The sequence below is a fragment of the Scyliorhinus torazame genome, chromosome 1 (genome assembly GCF_047496885.1).
Source record: "Scyliorhinus torazame isolate Kashiwa2021f chromosome 1, sScyTor2.1, whole genome shotgun sequence".
Taxonomy (NCBI): Eukaryota; Metazoa; Chordata; class Chondrichthyes; order Carcharhiniformes; family Scyliorhinidae; genus Scyliorhinus; species Scyliorhinus torazame.
Genome location: NC_092707.1, coordinates 236,350,057 through 236,369,403, shown reverse-complemented (window position 1 = coordinate 236,369,403; position 19,347 = coordinate 236,350,057). Strand labels below are relative to the sequence as shown.

At 45.2% G+C, this 19,347-nt stretch overlaps 1 protein-coding gene across 12 annotated transcripts in view; it reads right to left on the bottom strand.

Moving 5' to 3' along the window:
- afdna (afadin, adherens junction formation factor a) overlaps positions 1 to 19,347 on the bottom strand; it is a 323,280-nt gene that overhangs the window by 235,623 nt on the left and 68,310 nt on the right. For all 12 annotated transcript variants that reach the window (XM_072503518.1, XM_072503546.1, XM_072503555.1 and 9 more), the window contains 2 exons: positions 17,125 to 17,291; positions 14,350 to 14,507 (listed from right to left, as the gene is read on the bottom strand). In XM_072503518.1, the coding sequence (XP_072359619.1) occupies positions 14,350 to 14,507; positions 17,125 to 17,291 (325 nt within the window). The remainder of the gene's footprint in view (positions 1 to 14,349; positions 14,508 to 17,124; positions 17,292 to 19,347) is intronic.

Below are 19,347 nucleotides of genomic sequence, written 5' to 3'. Positions count from 1 at the left end.
TATTTTCTATGTTTTTATGAGACATCTACTCTTGCATTTTTTTGCACATCCTTTTAAACCCTCTGATCTCAACTCTCGCGTGCAGTGTTTGTGAACTCTCGACCGCTCACACTGTTGTGAACTTGCGGAACCTCTTCCTCCCCCTCCATTGTGATCTTTTTGGATTTCAGACCTTTCTTTTCTACATTGTTTTGAATTCTTGAACTTTCCCCCTCTCGCAAGGTTTTTCATTTTAAAAGTTGGGTATATTTTGGGCATGACAAACGAATCATATTTGGTTCCATACTGAGCAATATTTGGCTCGCAAGCCTTAGGTTGCTAATCCCTGCACTTAAAAGGCAAATCAGCAGCAATAGAGTGTAACAGCAGCTTTCTTGCCAGAAGGGCTGCACTTAAGGTTGCAGCCACAAGCTGGTCATATTAACACATTTCATGAAGGTGACCATTAGATAAAGTACTGTACACAGATCAAATTAAAACATTAAGTGGTAAACTAGACATTCATAAGAACATAAGAACTAGGAGTAGGAGTAGGCCATCTGGCCCTCGAGCCTGCTCCACCATTCAATGAGATCATGGCTGATCTTTTGTGGACTCAGCTCCACTTTCCGGCCCGAACACCATAACCCTTAATCCCTTTATTCTTCAAAAAACTATCTATCTTTATCTTAAAAACATTTAATGAAGGAGCCTCTACTGCTTCACTGGGCAAGGAATTCCATAGATTCACAACCCTTTGGTTGAAGAAGTTCCTCCTAAACACAGTCCTAAATATACTTCCCCTTATTTTGAGGCTATGCCCCCTAGTTCTGCTTTTACCCACCAGTGGAAACAACCTGCCCGCATCTATCCTATCTATTCCCTTCATAATCTTATATGTTTCTATAAGATCCCCCCTCATCCTTCTAAATTCCAACGAGTACAGTCCCAGTCTACTCAACCTCTCCTCGTAATCCAACCCCTTCAGCTCTGGGATTAACCTAGTGACTCTCCTCTGCACACCCTCCAGTGCCAGTACGTCCTTTCTCAAGTAAGGAGACCAAAACTGAACACAATACTCCAGGTGTGGCCTCACTAACACCTTCTACAATTGCAGCATAACCTCCCTAGTCTTAAACTCCATCCCTCTAGCAATGAAGGACAAAATTCCATTTGCCTTCTTAATCACCTGTTGCACCTGAAAACCAACTTTCTGCGACTCATGCACTAGCACACCCAGGTCTCTCTGCACAGCAGCATGTTTTAATATTTTATCATTTAAATAATAATCCCTTTTGCTGTTATTCCTACCAAAATGGATAACCTCACATTTGTCCATATTGTATTCCATCTGCCAGACCCTAGCCCATTCACTTAGCCTATCCAAATCCCTCTGCAGACTTCCAGTATCCTCTGCACTTTTTGCTTTACCACTTATCTTAGTGTCGTCTGCAAACTTGGACACATTGCCCTTGGTCCCCAACTCCAAATCATCTATGTAAATTGTGAACAGTTGTGGGCCCAACACTGATCCCTGAGGGACACCACTAGCTACTGATTGCCAACCAGAGAAACACCCATTAATTCCCACTCTTTGCTTTCTATTAATTAATCAATCCTCGATCCATGCTACTACTTTCCCCTTAATGCCATGCATCTTTATCTTATGCAACAACCTTTTGTGTGGCATCTTGTCAAAGGCTTTCTGGAAATCCAGATATACCACATCCATTGGCTCCCCGCTATCTACCGCACTGTTAATGTCCTCAAAAAATTCCACTAAATTAGTTAGGCACGACCTGCCCTTTATGAACCCATGCTGCGTCTGTCCAATGGGACAATTTCCATCCAGATGCCTCGCTATTTCATCCTTGATGACAGATTCCAGCATCTTCCCTACTACCGAAGTTAAGCTCACTGGCCTATAATTACCCACTTTCTGCCTACCTCCTTTTTTAAACAGTGGTGTCACGTTTGCTAATTTCCAATCCGCTGGGACCACCCCAGAGTCTAGTGAATTTTGGTAAATTATCACTAGTGCATTTGCAATTTCCCTAGCCACCTCTTTCAGCACTCTGGGATGCATTCCATCAGGGCCAGGAGACTTGTCTACCTTTAGCCCCATTAGCTTGCCCATCACTACCTCCTTGGTGATATCAATCCTCTCAAGGTCCTCACCTGTCATAGCCTCATTTCCATCAGTCACTGGCATGTTATTTGTGTCTTCCACTGTGAAGACCGACCCAAAAATCCTGTTCAGTTCCTCAGCCATTTCCTCATCTCCCATTATTAAATCTCCCTTCTCATCCTCTAAAGGACCAATATTTACCTTAGCCACTCTTTTGTTTTATGTATTTGTAGAAACTTTTACTATCTGTTTTTATATTCTGAGCAAGTTTACTTTCATAATCTATCTTACTCTTCTTTATAGCTTTTTTAGTAGCTTTCTGTTGCCCCCTAAAGATTTCCCAGTCCTCTAGTCTCCCACTAATCTTTGCTACTTTGTATGTTTTTTCCTTCAATTTGATACTCTCCCTTATTTCCTTAGATATCCACGGTCGATTTTCCCTCTTTTTACCGTCCTTCCTTTTTGTTGGTATAAACCTTTGCTGGGCACTGTGAAAAATCACTTGGAAGGTTCTCCACTGTTCCTCAACTGTTTCACCATAGTCTTTGCTCCCAGTCTACCTTAGCTAGTTCTTCTCTCATCCCATTGTAATCTCCTTTGTTTAAGCACAAAACACTCGTGCTTGATTTTACCTTCTCACCCTCCATCTGTATTTTAAATTCCACCATATTGTGATCGCTCCTTCCGAGAGGATCCCTAACTATGAGATCCTGAATCAATCCTGTCTCATTACACAGGACCAGATCTAGGACCACTTGTTCCCTCGTAGGTTCCATTACATACTGTTCGAGGAAACTATCGCGGATACATTCTATAAATTCCTCCTCAAGGCTGCCTTGACCGACCTGGTTAAACCAATCAACATGTAGATTAAAATCCCCCATGATAACTGCTGTACCATTTCTACATGCATCTGTTATTTCTTTGTTTATTGCCTGCCCCACCATAATGTTACTATTTGGTGGCCTATAGATTACTCCTATCAGTGACTTTTTCGCCTTACTATTCCTGATTTCCACCCAAATGGATTCAACCTTATCCTCCATAGCACCGATGTCATCCCTTACTGTTGCCCGGATGTCATCCTTAAATAACAGAGCTACACCACCTCCCTTACCATCCACTCTGTCCTTCCGAAAAGTTTGATACCCTCGGATATTTAACTCCCAGTCGTGACCATCCTTTAACCATGTTTCAGTAATGGCCACTAAATCATAGTCATTCACGATGATTTGCGCCATCACCTAATTTACCTTATTCCGAATACTACGAGCATTCAGGTAAAGTACACTTATGTTGGCTTCTTTACCTCTGTTCTTAATCTTAACTCCTCGATCAGTAACCTCTCCTAAGTTATATTTCCTCTTAACCTTTCTCCTAATTTTCCTTGTCGTCGAACCCATATCTTCCTGTAACAACCTGCTGCGTCGCTTACCATTAATGTTTTCACTTCCCGTTTTATTTCTTTTAGTATTCCTGGTCCTATTCACTGAGCTCCCCTCAGTCACTGTACCTTGTACTGTCGCCCTTTTTGATTTTTGACTATGGCTTCTCTGCCTTACATTTTCCCCCTTACTGCCTTTTATTTCTGTCCCTGTTTTGCTACCTTCCAACTTCCTGCATTGGTTCCCATCCCCCTGCCACATTAGTTCAAACTCTCCCCAACAGCTCTAGCAAACACCCCCCCTAGGACATCGGTTCCAGTCCTGCCCAGGTGCAGACCGTCCGATTTGTACTGGTCCCACCTCCCCCAGAATCGGTTCCAATGTCCCAGGAATTTGAATCCCTCCCTCTTGCACCATCTCTCGAGCCACGTATTCATCCTCTCTATCCTGACATTCCTACTCTGACTCACTCGTGGCACTGGTAGCAATCCTGAGATTACTACCTTTGAGGTCCTACTTTTTAGTTTAACTCCTAGCTCCCTAAATTCAGCTTGTAGGACCTCGTCCCGTTTTTTTACCTATATCGTATATTCATCTTGGATGAATTTTTCATTCACTCAAGATGAACAACAAGGTAAAGTTAATTACCATACAATCATTAAAGAAATCATTCGCAGGAACGAATAATGTTGGAAAACTGTCTCTCGAGGACTGTCCAATGAGTGCATGGCTTACATTTTTTAAAACTTCACTCTGCTCAAGGCCACCTGGGTGAAGATTCGCCAATATTGAACAATAAAGGCTGCGACTTATTGCACCACACAGAATTGTTCAAAGCAAAGTATTAAGTCAATAAGAAACAAAAGATATATTTGAAGTTTTAATAACCTAGGTGTGCAAAAGGCTGGATAAAAACTGTCAAATGAGAAGAGCAATTCTCTTGAGAATTTTATAACATACAACTCAATTGCTACTGTACCAATTAAGAGTCAATCTTAACAGACATCCTGAAACAAAGACTAAAAATGTTACTTAAGGTTAGATATACCCTCAACTATCTACTTGAATTCAAGTGTCTTGGATTAATACTAATACTCATACGGATACTCAAATCATTATCAAATGAACTGATTTCAATATATTAAACTAACAAAACATGAAAACTTAATTCTGTGTTCTTTTGCATTGCAATAAGTTGGTTGAAACTCCACTCCACATATCCTTCCCCTCCAACAAGTCCAGCAGTTAACCACATCAGCAAAAATTAGTCTCATGATCATACTGTTCTATATCATTAGTTTAATAGCTCAACAAGTTAGCTATTGTAAAGCACCTAACGCAGCACACATGGTAAATTTCCAAACATACCATACAGCTAACAAAGTACAAACAAAAGGCAAAATGACAGCAACTGTTGGGAACTGATTTAACATTCCCAGTACTGTAAGATAATTCACAGCATTTTTAAAATCACAGAAAGATACTTCAAGAACCTTAGTCATTTCATATGAATAGAAAGAAAAATGGCAAGATTCAGGCTTTAATCCTTGAAGTCGGACACTGGGGTTTTATCTCAGGAAGTGATTGTGGTTTGGTGTTGGTGGAGGTGAAAAGAGGTCAGCCAAGGGAAACAGGTCAGAGCAGGAGAGAGAAAGAAGGCAAAGACAGACAACATTGCAGCGCCAAACAATCTTGTATGATCCAAGATGAGTGGCGCTGTGGACACCGCCACCTAACTCAAGCTTGTAACTGTGGTGGGGGTGTCAACAAAACAAACTGGAACATTGCAAAGGACAAGATGGGTGACAGAGCACATGTCATAGAGGTAGAAGAGTTGAATTGATTTAATCAATATCACCCAAACATACTGGTGCTTATTATTTGTTGCATGGAGTTTCTTCCATTCATTTTATGAAGGTCACAAATTTAAACCGATTATTTTTCCACCTGGTATTGAGGAAATAAGTGGTGGAATAGTCTCTCTGAAACATTAGATCAAAATCCATTAAATTGCTCAATAAGCACAGTAGATCGAACGGAACTATTTGAAGAGAAGCAGTGCTCTGACTAATATTTTTCTCTTGACTAACTCACCAAAAATACAGATTATTTGGTCACTATCATAATTAGCAGCATATATATTGTTTACTCGTGAGGAAGAGCATAACTCGAGATCAACAAAATAAGGCAGTTACCAATAAAACCAATAGGGAATTCAAAATAAACTTTTGTACCCAAAGATTGGTAAGAATGAGGACTTCAATATCACAAGGGTGAGAACAGTATAGATTAACTTAAGGAGAAGCTAGACATGCATTTGATGGAGAAAGAAATCGATGGTTACGATGGTAGATTTAGCTAAAAGGTGGAGGAGGTTCAAGTGTAGCATAAATACTGCCATGGACTGGTTGGGTTAAATGGCCTGTTTACATGCCATATAGTCCATGTAACGCTGTGCAAAATCTGGGAAGATGTCGAGATTTGGGTGCAGCAAGACCTGGGAGCAGAGCTCGCGAAGAGGACGGCGAGCTTTAATAAGGTCACATCGGCCCTGTACATGAAGGGCGTAAAGTTCGGACTACTGTACCCGGCTCGCCTATGGGTGACCTATGGGGGCCGGGAGTTGTACTTTGGCTCGGCGGAGGAGGCAGCGGACTTTGTGAAGGAGAATGGACTGACAAGGGAAGGAGGACATTGAACTTGGATTGAGGAGAACTGAACTACGTTGTGAAAAACTTTGGGTTTATGTTGTTCGGATTTCTTTTGTTTTTTCTGGTTTTTGGTTCTGGTTGGGGTTAGGTCGGTTTGCAGTGCTTTGTTAAGGGATTAGGAGTGGATCTTGGTGTTTGGACCTTGGGAGGGACTGTTTGTTTTTACTTCTTGCCTTTGTTTCAACTGTTTGCACTAAGAGCGGGGGTGAGGGAATCAGTGGGGGGTAGTATGCTAGGCGCCATGGGCGGGGCGCTGCCAGGCTAGCTGGGCAAGCTAGTTCAGGGAATCAAAGTGAGGGGTGAGCTGAAGACTGATGTGTGTGGGGGGATTAGACTGCTGACGGGGATGGGACTTTCAAAGTGGAGGAGGAGAGGGTTGATGACAGTAGTTGCCCGAGGTTGGGCCAGGGGAGGTGCGGGACATGGGCCACAGACTGGCCGAGGAAAGGTTATGATTGATCGGCAGGGGAGGGGCTGGGTGCCCCCAACCAGGCTGGTCACGTGGAACGTTCAGGGGCTGAATGGGCCAGTCAAAAGGGCCCGCGTGTTCACATACTTGAGGCAATTAAAGGCGGACATGGTTGCAGGAGACACATCTGAAGGTGGGGACCAGATTAGGTTAAGGAAGGGATGGGTTGGGCAGGTTTTCCATTCGGGATTAGACTTTAAAACGAGTGGGGGGAGGTTGGCAATCTTGGTTAATAAGTGGGTGGCAATTGCGGTGGGGAATATAGAAGCGGACCCAGGAGGGTAGATATGTTATGATTAGTGGGAAGCTGGAGGGTATGGCTGTGGTATTGGTAAGAAAATATGCGCCGAACTGGGATGATGTTGAGTTTGTTAGACGGGTACTGGGGAAGATCCCAGATCTAGATTCACATCGACTGATTATGGGGGGAGATTTCAATACGGTCCTGGATCCAAGGCTGGACCAGTCGAGTTCTAGGTCTGGGAAGGTATCGGCTATGGCAAAGGAGCTTGGGGGGTTTATGGAGCGCATGGTAGGGGTGGGGGTTGATCCGTGGAGATTTTCTGAGGCCAAGAAGTAAGGAGTTTTCATCCTACTTCCATGTACAGATCGTGTATTCCTGGCTAGACGTATTTCTGATGGACAAAATGCTGCTGGCTGAGGTTGTAGATGCTGAATATTCAGCAATAGTGGTGTCAGACTACACCCCGCACTGGGCAGACATGCAAGTTGGCAAAGGAAAGGCCCAGCGCCCGCAATGGAGGTTGGATATGGGGCTGTTAGCAGAGGTGGAGGCGTGTGAAGGTGAGGGAGGCCTTTCGGGGATGTACAAAGATCAATGACACGGGTGAGGTTTTGGCCTGGGTGGTTTGGCATTGAATGCGGTTATTAAGGGGAAACTCATCTCAATTTGGGCCCATAAGAAGGCTGAGCGGGCGGAGTTGGACAGACTGGTGGGTGAAATTTTACAGGTGGACAGGAGTTACGCGGAGTCTCCGGAAGACGGGCTTTTGAAGGAGCGTCAGAGACTGCAGCTGGATTTGGGCTCCTGTCCACAGGTAAGGCGGAGGGTCAGCGAAGGAGGGTAAAGGGGGCAGTGTATGAATAAAGCCAGCAGGAATAAAGCCAGCAGGATGCTGGTGCATCAGCTGAGGAAACAGGAGGCGGCGAGAGAGATTGGATTGGATTTGTTTATTGTCACGTGTACCGAGGTACAGTGAAAAGTATTTTTTTGCGAGCAGCTCAACAGATCATTAAGTACATGAGAAGAAAAGGGAATTAAAGAAAATACATAATAGGGTAACACAACATATACAATGTAACTACATAAGCACCAGCATCGGATGAAGCATACAGGGTGTAGTGTTAATGAGATCAGTCCATAAGAGGGTCATTTAGGAGTCTGGTGACAGTGGGGAAGAAGCTGTTTTTGAGTCTGTTTGTGCGTGTTCTCAGACTTCTGTATCTCCTGCCCAATGGAAGAAGTTGGAAGAGTGAGTAAGCCGGGTGGGAGGGATCTTTGATTATACTGTCCGCTTTCCCCAGGCAGCGGGAGGTGTAGATGGAGTCAATGGATGGGAGGCAGGTTTGTGTGATGGACTGGGCGGTGTTCACGACTCTCTGAAGTTTCTTGCGGTCCTGGGCCGAGCAGATGCCATACCAGGCTGTGATGCAGCCTGATAGGATGCTTTCTATGGTGCATCTGTAAAAGTTGGTAAGAGTCAATGTGGACATGCCGAATTTCCTTAGTATCCTGAGGAAGTATAGACAATGTTGTGCTTTCTTGGTGGTAGCGTCGACGTGGGTGGACCAGGACAGATTTTTGGAGATGTGCACCCCTAGGAATTTGAAACTGCTAACCATCTCCACCTCGGCCCCGTTGATGCTGACAGGGGTGTGTACAGTACTTTGTTCCTGAAGTCAATTACCAGCTCTTTACTTTTGCTGGCATTGAGGTAGAGATTGTTGTCGCTACACCACTCCACTAGGTTCTCTATCTCCCTCCTGTATTCGGACTCATCGTTATTCGAGATCCGGCCCACTATGGTCGTATCGTCAGCAAACTTGTAGATGGAGTTGGAACCAAGTTTTGCCACGCAGTCGTGTGTGTACAGGGAGTAGAGTAGGGGGCTAAGTACGCACGCAGCCTTGCGGGGCGTCGGTGTTGAGGACTATTGTGGAGGAGGTGTTGTTGTTCATTCTTACTGATTGTGGTCTGTTGGTCAGAAAATCGACAATCCAATTGCAGAATGGGGAGCCAAGTCCTAGGTTTGGAGCTTTGATATGAGCTTGGCTGGGATTATGGTGTTGAAGGCGGAGCTGTAGTCAATAAATAGGAGTCTGATGTAGGAGTCCTTGTTTTCGAGATGCTCTAGGGATGTGTGTAGGGCCAGGGAAATGGTGTCTGATGTGGACCGGTTGCAGCGGTATGCGAATTGCAGTGGACCAAGGCGTTCTGCGAGTATGGAGGTGATGCGCTTCATGATCAACCTCTCGAAGCACTTCATTACGACTGAAGTCAGGGCCACTGGTCGGTAGTCATTGAGGCACGTTGCCTGGTTCTTCTTTGGTACCGGTATGATGGTGGTCTTCTTGAAGCAGGTGGGGACCTCGGAGTGGAGTAGGGACAGGTTAAAGATGTCCGTGAATACCTCTGCCAGCTGGTCCACGCAGGCTCTGAGTGCACGACCAGGGATCCCGTCTGGGCCCGTCGCCTTCCGAGGGTTCACTTTCAGGAAGGCCAATCTGACTTCGGAAGCTGTGATGGTGGGTATGGGTGAATTATGGGCTGCTGGGGCACTCGCCAGCGGATTGTTGGTTACCTGCTCGAACCGAGCATAGAATGCATTGAGTTCATCGGGGAGGGGTGCACTGCTGCCAGAGATACTGTTCGGCTTCGCTTTGTAGCCCATTATGCTGTTTAGTCCTTGCCACAACCGCCGAGAGTCTGTCTGTGACTCTAGCTTGGTTTGATATTCTCTCTTGGCATTCCGGATGGCTTTGCGGAGGTCGTACCTGGATTTTTTGTATAGGTCAGGGTCGTCTGCCTTGAAAGCCTCAGATCTGTCCTTCAGTAGGGAGTCAATCTCGCGATTGAGCCATGGTTTCCGGTTGGGGAACGCACGTACTGCTTTCTTTGGCACGCAGTCGTCCACACATTTGCTGATGAAGTCTGTGACAGTGGTGGCATACTCATTTAAGTTGGTCGCTGAGTTCTTAAATATGGACCAGTCCACTGTCTCTAAGTAGTCACGTAAGAGCTCTTCTGTCTCCTCGGACCAGCACTGCACAACCTTCTTAGCTGGATTCTCCCGCTTGAATTTCTGCTTGTATGCCGGGAGAAGGAGCACCGTCTTATGGTCTGATTTCCCAAAGTGCGGTCGGGGGATGGAACGGTAGGCGCCCTTGATTTTTGAGTAGCAGTGGTCAAGAGTGTTGTCGCCCCTGGTGGGACAGATGTGCTGGTGGAATTTTGGCAGTACACTCTGGAGGTTGGCCTTGTTGAAGTCTCCGGCCACGATGAACAAGGCCTCCGGGTGTTCTGTTTCGTAGTTGTTTATTAATGTGCATAGTTCGTCCAGCGCCTTCCTCACTACTGCCTGGAGTGGGATGTAGACCGCTGTGATAATGGCTGAAGTGAACTCACGTGGAAGATAATATGGGCGGCACTTCACAGTCAGGTATTCCAGGTCTGGGGAGCAGTAGGTCGCCAGAGTTGCCAGATCCAAGCACCAGGAGGAGTTGATGAGGAGGCAAACCCCTCCACCCTTCGCTTTGCCTGATGATGCCTTGCGGTCCGTCCGGTGAATTGAGAAGCCTTCAGGTTGTATGGCACAGTCCGGGACATGTCTCTGTGAAACATGTCTCTGTGGCGTTAAGTTCATCCAGCTTGTTTTCGATCGCTTGGACGTTTGCCAGGATTATGCTGGGGAGAGGGGTCTTGAAACCGCGTTGCTTCAGTCTAACCTGCAGACTGCCGCGTTTCCCTCGCTTCCTCGGTCGGTGGCTGCTGCTGGATGATCCTGGGATCCGATGGTCGATGTCAGCTCTTGTGGAAGGTAGGTAGTCCCGTCTGGAGGGGACCAGGGCGCTGTTTACGTATCTGGGGTCGCGTCTGGCAGGGTCCCGGGTGCTGGTTGAGGTAGAGGGGTTGGGGGGGGGGCATGTTTGCGATCCGGATAGGTCCCGGCGTTCTGCGGTCACGGGAATGCCTTGCAGCGCGTTCGGGTCCTCATGCGCGGTCTCCGCCGTTTCGGGGGTCCTGGGTTGTGGGCAGGGGCATCCTGAGGCAGGTTGGGCTGGGTCCCGTGGTCTGTTTGTTCCCTGGGCACTCCTGGGGTCGGATCTTGAAGTAGGCCCGGTCGAGCCTCCATGTGGATTTTTCTTTCTTCCATCACCAGGTAGGTCGGGTCGCTGGGTGGGCCTCTCCGGGTCGGGTTGCTGGACGGGTCTCTGGGGGTCGCGTTGGGCCAGGTCTTGCCGTCGGGGGTCGGGTCGGGAGCTCCGGGGACTGGGCAAGGCGATCCGGGGGCTGGGCAAGGCGATCCGGGGGCTGGAGTCGGCAGTTAGGCCGGGTTTGGTGCTCCGAGGTCCGGGTCGGCTCCAAATCGAGGTTGGGGCTTCACTTCCGGTTTGGGAACGTGAGGGATACAGTGGTGGGGGGGTGATTCTAGATCCGGTTTCGGGAGTTTTATAGTAGATTGCATAAATCGGAACCCCCCAGCCAGGGAGGGGGGTATGAAACAATATCTGGGGGGGGGGGGGGGGGGGGGCTGGAGATTCCGAGGATAGATGAGGAGTTGGTGGAGGATTTGGGAGCCCCAGTTGGACTTGGGGAGGTTATAGATGCGCTGGGGGCGATGCAATCGGGTAAAGTCCTGTTAAGTTCTATAAAAGGTTTTCCAGGCTTTTGGAACCGCTACTAGTAAAGGCTTTTAATGAGTCGAAGGAGCTGGGAGTGCTCTGCCCGACGTTATCGCAGGCATAGATTTCCCTTATTCTGAAGCGGGATAAGGATCCGGAGAGCTGTGGTTCGTATAAGCCAATCTCTCTGCTAAATGTGGATGTGAAACTGCTGGCAAAGATTTTGGCCACATGCATAGAGGATTGTGTTCGGGGGTAATAGGGGAGAACCAGACGGGATTTGTTAAGGGACGGCACCTGACGTCCAACATTAAGTGGCTGCTAAATGTACTGATGCCCGTGGAGCGGCGTGAGGTCGAGGTGGTGGTGGCCATGGATGCAGAAAAGGCCTTTGATCGGATGGAGTGAAAGTATTTGTGGAATGTCCTGGGAAGGTGTGGGTTTGGGCAGGGATTTGTGGATTAGGGCAGGGATTTGTGGATTAGGTCCGGTTGCTATATCAGGCACTGGTGGCGAATGCAAGGACAAACCGGGTTCGATCAGAATATTTTAGTCTGTGTCGGGGGACGAGACAGGGATGTCCCCACTACTGTTTGCCCTGGTCATTGAGCCATTGGCAATGGCGCTGAGAGCATCAAACATTTGGCGGGGGATAGTGAGAGGGTAATAGAACATAGGGTGCTCTATGCGGATGATTTGCTCCTTTATATAACAGACCCGTTGGGGGGAATTGTAAGAATTATGGCGATACTGGAGGAATTTGGTTGATTCTCTGGTTACAAACTGAATATGGGCAAGAGTGAGGTCTTTGCAATGGATTCTATCAGTGTACTGGGGGATAGGATGGAGATATCATCTGTCACTGTGGATTCACACAACTGTTGAAAATGTTCTTTTTAGTATTGACCAACATCGTGTTCGTCAAAAGAAACAATATCCTGTGAGTGATCCGAGGATTTGTACATTTCAGCTTGGTCTACAGATAGTCCTTAACCACATTGTTGGATCTCTTGAGCTTTCTCTTCCAACCACTTGCCTTTCATCTTCTGGATTTGTCTGTGGGTATCAACTTTGAGTCGCTGGAATGCTGACTTCTTGATATGTGTTGTTCTGCCAGGCAAAGAATGTTGCTCTGTTCCAGGAAGTCATACATTTCAGCATTGCTTTTGACAAACCAGTCCTGGTAACAACAATGAGAAATCCAATGATCTGGATACAGACGTTTAGTAGAGCTGACTTTATTCTCACTGTTCTGAAATTGAACTGGATGTGTAAAGATTTTCCAGATTGTTTATAAGCTTCATTTGGAATTCCTCCCTTCTTCTTTTTCCTAACATGTTGCTACAGTGCATCTTGTAGATCATATACACTGCTGCCACTGTATTGGTGGCGGAACGAGAGAAGATTTAAGATGGTGGATGGGGTGCCAATCAAGGTTGCTTTATCCTGCATCTGCTGAGCTTCTGGGATGTTGATACAGCTTAATTTATCTAAGCAAGCATAGAGCAATCCATCACACTCCTGACTTGTATTTTGTAGATGGTGCAATGTTCTGGACAATGAGGAAGTGAGTTACCTGCCGCAGAATATTCTGTCTGTCCTGTCCTTGTAGCCACACAATGTTTACAGATTGTACAGTTCAATTTCTGTTCAATGGTCTTACTGAGTGGGGGTATAAACAAATGCAACCAAACACAGTACAGTGAACTCCTGATTCTATTCTGGAGCGAAGGCCATTTTGATGAAACAGCTACGGATGCGTGGGCCTCAACATTGGCCTGAGGAGCTCCTGCAGCAATATCCCGAGGCGGAAATAATTAGCTTCCAATCATACCCATCATCCTTTGTGCTATGTATGACTCCAGCCAGTGGAGAGCTTTCCTTGATTTCCATTTATTTAAATCTTAATAAGCCTTGATGCTACATGTCATGAACAGTCACTCTCATCTCACTGTTAAAAAACTTCTTATAGCCAGTAGGTCAAGAAGACTAACAGAAGGTAATCGCCACTGCGATTTTGATTTATTCACAAAATAAGCCATTATAAATGAATAGCTCCTACCCAACAACCCACCCCAGTTTCAAGAAGTGTCTCTTTGTGTGTGCAAAGTAATTATTAATTTTAATAATTGCCCCTGCCCCCCCCCGGTAAACACAACCTAAATTAATTCAATTAACACTCACCATTGGAATTCATCTCTTTGCCTATGTTTGGACCGAGTGTGTAATGGGGTTTGGGGCCAAGTAGCCCTGGGAAAAACCAAAGAGGGGGACTGGTGACCAGGTGCTCCTTAATAGCGCTATTGATAACAACTTTCATCATTTTCTGATGATTGAGTGATGCGCAGTATTTGAATCTGTCCTGCTTTTTGTGGACAGGACATACCCAAGTAATTTTCTGCTTGTCAGATTGATGCCAGTGTTGTAATGTCAATGAAACGGCTTGACTAGTGGCACAGTTAGTTCTAAAGCACTCCCTCTACAATACCACTGGTTGTCAGAGCCCAAGCTTTGGCTGTATCCAGTGTATTTAGCTATTGTTAAATGGGTGGGGATGGTCATTGGAGCTTCCTCCTCCAATTAGTTGTTTTAACTTGTGCATCGCTATGTTGCTTCCGCTGTACAGTATGCAAGTGGTCAATAAAGAGTTTTAATCCCAATAAAAGTATTGAACTTTACATTACAGAAGTAGCCACGAATGTTCAGAAAATTAAACAAGTTTTATTGACATCTTGGAGCTTCCAGTCCACGTGGTTGTTTATCCTTAATAAAAATCTGTGCTATGATTTACGTATGCTCAAAAAATACACATACCCGTGCGATACAATATTCCTTCGGGTTTTCCTTTTCCAGTCCATATTTGTCGAGGGCTTCTGCAACAGCAAAGTCTGATGTATCCGTTGTTGACAGCAAGATGGTCTTGTATGGTATATTTGGCTTTAATCTATCCGCATAAATCCTAAGAGTTCCACCTGGACCAAAAAGATACAAATTCCTTATTACTCATACCAGCCCGATTAAATTAGACTAGTTCTTTTAGCACTTTAGTGTACATTTTCTTCAGGCAACTGATCTAATGTGGAAATGTCAAACCAATTCTGAGCAACTATCCTAATATAACAGCACAAAGGCAATAACTTACATAAAATAAGTTGTCCAAGTTGAGCCAAAAATTTAAATAATGTTTAGAAGAAATATAGGCCCTATTTCCAATTTGAATGGATAAAAAAGAACCACTTCCACTGATTGCACTGGCTGATCTTCCTGGAGGGTCCTGCAGAACTCAGTTAGCCCAAGAAACCTTGGAGGCATCAGCAAAGGGAATCTGTGCAGAAGTCACAACACACCATCCGTCTGCATTCTGCTAAGTGCTCACTAACACGCTAAAAAGGAAGTGGATGGTGAAATATCGGGGGGGGGGGTAATCTAATATATCCTTGATATTCAGGTAAGTTACTCAGCACCGTAAATCTGAACCATCCAAAGTCTCTGCCTTTTAAGACCCCAGGGAGCCAGGAATTTCCTATCGGAAGTCATTAGTCATTAAAAAAAAAAATATGAATAAACTATCCATTTATTTCACAACTTCCTAATCACAGACTGTGAATTCAAGGGGAAGAGCAGACAAAATGCAACTCCCAGATAAAAGGCAGATCACTCAGTCCCTTTCCATGCCTTCTTAAAAGTTGCAGACCAGCAGTCAGGCCTGATGTCAGTCACATCAGAAAAGAGATTAGTAACTTTGGTATGATTAAAGTCATTAAACCACACAACCCTTTCATCCACTTCTTCACTAAGTGCACAGATTTCATAGATTATCACCACCTAGATTATGCATTCATAGATTATTGCTTCTCCACATTCCATTGATCCATAAGCCAAATATCCCCCTCTTCCTAGTATTAAACTTTCAACCCCCATCCCCTCTTCCCCTAGAACCTCTTTATCTACTGGACCCACTTACTGCTCACTTGATCCCATTCCCAATAAACTGTTGACTACCCTCTAACCTTCCCAATCCACATGTTATCTGCCATTGTAAATGGTATCTTTTCCTCAGGACCTGCCTCCCTCCCTCTCAAAGTCACTGTCAACCCTTTCATTCCATAGAATCTCTACAGTGCAGGAGACTTTTCAACCTTTCGGATCTCAACCAACTCTCTGAAAGAACACCCTACCTAGACCCACTCCCCTCCACCCCACCTAACCGGCACATCTTTGGAGACCAAAGGTGAAATTTTAGGATAGCCAACCCACCTAACTTGCACATTTTTGGACTGCTGGAAGAAACCAGAAACTCAGAGGAAACCCACGCAGACACGGGAGAATGTGCAAAGTCCACACAGTCACGGGAGAATGTGCAAAGTCCACACAGTCACGGGAGAATGTGCAAAGTCCACACAGTCACGGGAGAATGTGCAAAGTCCACACAGTCACCCAAGGCTGGAATCGAACCAAGGTACCTGCCACTGTGAGGCAGCAGTGCTAATCACTGTGCTGGCCCCCCTATTTTAATAATAATCACATTGTCACAAGTAGGCTTCAATGAAGTTACTGTGAAAAGCCCCTAGTCGCCACATTCCGGCGCCTGTTCGGGGAGGCCGGTACGGGAATTGAACCCGTGCTGCTGGCATTGTTCTGCATTACAAGCCAGTTGTTTAGCCCACTGTGCTAAACCAGCCCCAGGTTTTTTGGCCTGCCCTAGCCCCATAATCCCACGCATTGATCATGGCCAATCCACCAAATTCATGGCCACAGCATCTTTGGCAAAATTTCACTTTGCCTTGCTCAGAGTATCTATTTTTGGACCCACCCATGCACAACGTCTAATGCATGGAATGAGCTTCCAACACACATGGCAACAACCCCCAACACTACATCTATACCATCTGTCGTATCCCTTCCACTTCCTGTGCGTTGCATGCCCATTTGTCCAATATCCTGTGTTGAATGAATCAGATTTGCAGTCACTAAACATTAGGGAGGTTAAAAATTATTCACTCTGGCCTCTAATACAAACTCTTGATTTTCACCACCAATTTCACTCCCTCAACAGCCATCATCTGAGAGATCCATGCTGCTCATAGAACCTGCAATGTTTGACCCCAACCTAAGTCTCCAGCTGCATTTTGCTCTAATAAAGGCCATCCACTCCAGTTCTGTAACACCTCCCATCTCCAATCCTACTTCAGCACATCTAAATTTTTTGCATCCAGCCATCCGCTCTGATCTGTATTGGTTCCCCGTCCCCCAACACTTAAATTCAAAATTCACATGCATGTGCTCAAATCTCTTCAGGGTCTTGTCCCTAACAATGGTCTTGAACCTCCTATAGCCCAACTGAACACTCACTTCTTCACTCCCTTCAGTCCACCATTGGTCTTAAGCTGCCTTGGTTCTACATTCTGGATTCCTTTTCTAGACTCCTCGTTTGATACATGATCACAAAAACCACAGCTTTGACCAAGCTTTTGTACAACCCTCTAAATATGTCCTTTGGTTCAGTATTTCTTTTGTTAATTACTCCTCCAGAAAGTTTAGGATGGTTTTGTAAACTAAAGATGCTGTACAAATGCAAGCCATCAATACCTGAATCAGGCCGTCCATCACCACTACGAAATTCTTGCATTCTTTGTTCTAACTTTTGTTGTCGTCTTCGTTTCATAACTACTTCAGGGTTAGATATTGTCCGGGTGAAGCTGGTCTCTGGCATATCTTTGTATACCTCCGCTGCAAGATGTGAACTGGAGTTCTCACTTTTGGCAGAAAGATATTTACCATTTTAAAACTTATATCATATTGGAGAAAATATGTCAATGATAACCATATTGAAAACTTTAAGTCTTGAAAAATTTGAGAAAATGCAATTTCACTGCATGAAAACTGTTGGAAACTTCTATCCTGGGTTACTGCCCGTGTGCAGTTTGACAATTCTCCCCGTGTCTGCGTGGATCTCACCCCACAACCCAAAAATGTGCAGGGTAGAATTGGCCATGCTAAATCACTTCTTAATTGGAATTTTAAAAAAAAAAATTTATATAAAAGGTTTAATCAGATGAATCTTGAGGCTTCAGATAAAGAGGATAAAAAGTAATGGGAACGCAAATGAAACTAAAGTCTAAAGTCCTGTAAGCCTGATGGCCTACATCTTAGGATCTTAAAAGAATACATACATGCAGAAGCCATTCGGCCCATTGAGTCTGCACCGACCCTCTGAAATAGCACCCCCACCCAGATGCTCTCCCCCATCCTATCCCCATAACCCAATTAACCGTTGGACACTAAGGGCCAATTTAGCATGGCCAATACACCTAATCTGCACATCTTTGTACTGTGGGAGGAAACTGGGGCACCGGAGGAAACCCACACAAACACGGGGAGAACGTGCAAACTCCACAGTGACCCAAGGTTGAAATCGAACCTGGGTCCCTGGCACTGCGGCAGAGATAGTGGGTGCATTGGTTGTAACCTTCCAAAATTACCTAACTTCTGGAAAGGTTTCAGCAGATTGGATAAACTGGAAACGTAACACCTCTGCTCAAGGGACTCAGAAAGCAGGAAACTATAGGCCAGTTTAGCCTAATGCCTGTGACTGGGAAAATGCCAGAATCTATTATTAAAATGGCAGCAGCAAATCATTTAGAAAATCATAATGCACAAAATAGAGTCAACACAGTTTGTGAAAGGCAAATAGTGTTTCGCAAACATATTAAGTGATATTAGAGGATGGAACAAGTAGGGAGTATAAAGAGGTACGAGTAAATGCAGTGTGTGTGGATTTCCAAAAGACATTTAATCAAGTGTCACAACAAGCTATGATATTTAAGATCTCATGGTGCTGTGTGGGATGTGATATATTCACTTAAATAGAGGACTGGTTAACTAACAGGTTAACATGCAGGTACAGCGAGTAATTAGGATGACAAAAAAAATGGTGGCCATTATTGCAAGGGAGATGGAGTATCGAACTAAGGAAGATTTGCTACAATTGTTCAGGCCAATGGTGAGATCACACCTAGAATTTGGTCACTGTATTTGCAGAGGGGCATGCCTGCATTGGAAATAGTTCAGAGAAGGTTACAATCTTTATTATTGTCATAAGTCGGCTTACATTAATACTGCAATGAAGTTACTGTGAAAATCGCCTAGTCGCCACACACCGGCACCTGTTCAGGTACACTGAGGGAGAATTCAGAATGTCCAATTCACCTAAAAGCACATCATTCGGGACTTGTGGGAGGAAACCGTACCACCCGGAGGAAACCCACGCAGACATGGGGAGAACATGCAGACTTCCCACAGACAGTGACCCAAGCCGTGAATCAAACAAGGACCCTGGCGCTGTGAAGCAACAATGCGAACGACTGTGCTACCGCGTCAACTATGCTGAATCTTAGAATGAAAGGGTTGGCTTATGAGAGCTATGTTCATTGGAGTTTAGAATAATAGAAGGTGACCTTACTGAAACATAAACAGATTCTTAAAAGGCCTCGACCTGGTAGATTCAAAAAGAATACTTCCCCATGTGGGGTCCTAGAATGAGGGGGCCAGTTTCAAAATAAGTAGTTTCTCATTTAAGATGGACATGAGGAAGAATTTATTCTCTGACAAGATCCCTAACATTTAGAATTCCCAGTGAACAGTGGATATTTTGAAAATATTCGAGACAGAGTTAGACAAATGTTTGATTGATAAGAGAGTCAAGAAGTCTGAGGGCAAACTCAGCAAAGTGGAGTTGAGGCCACATTAGGTCAGCCATACTTTTAATGGCAGATGAGGTGAATGGCTGACTCCTGCTTCTATTTCTTATGT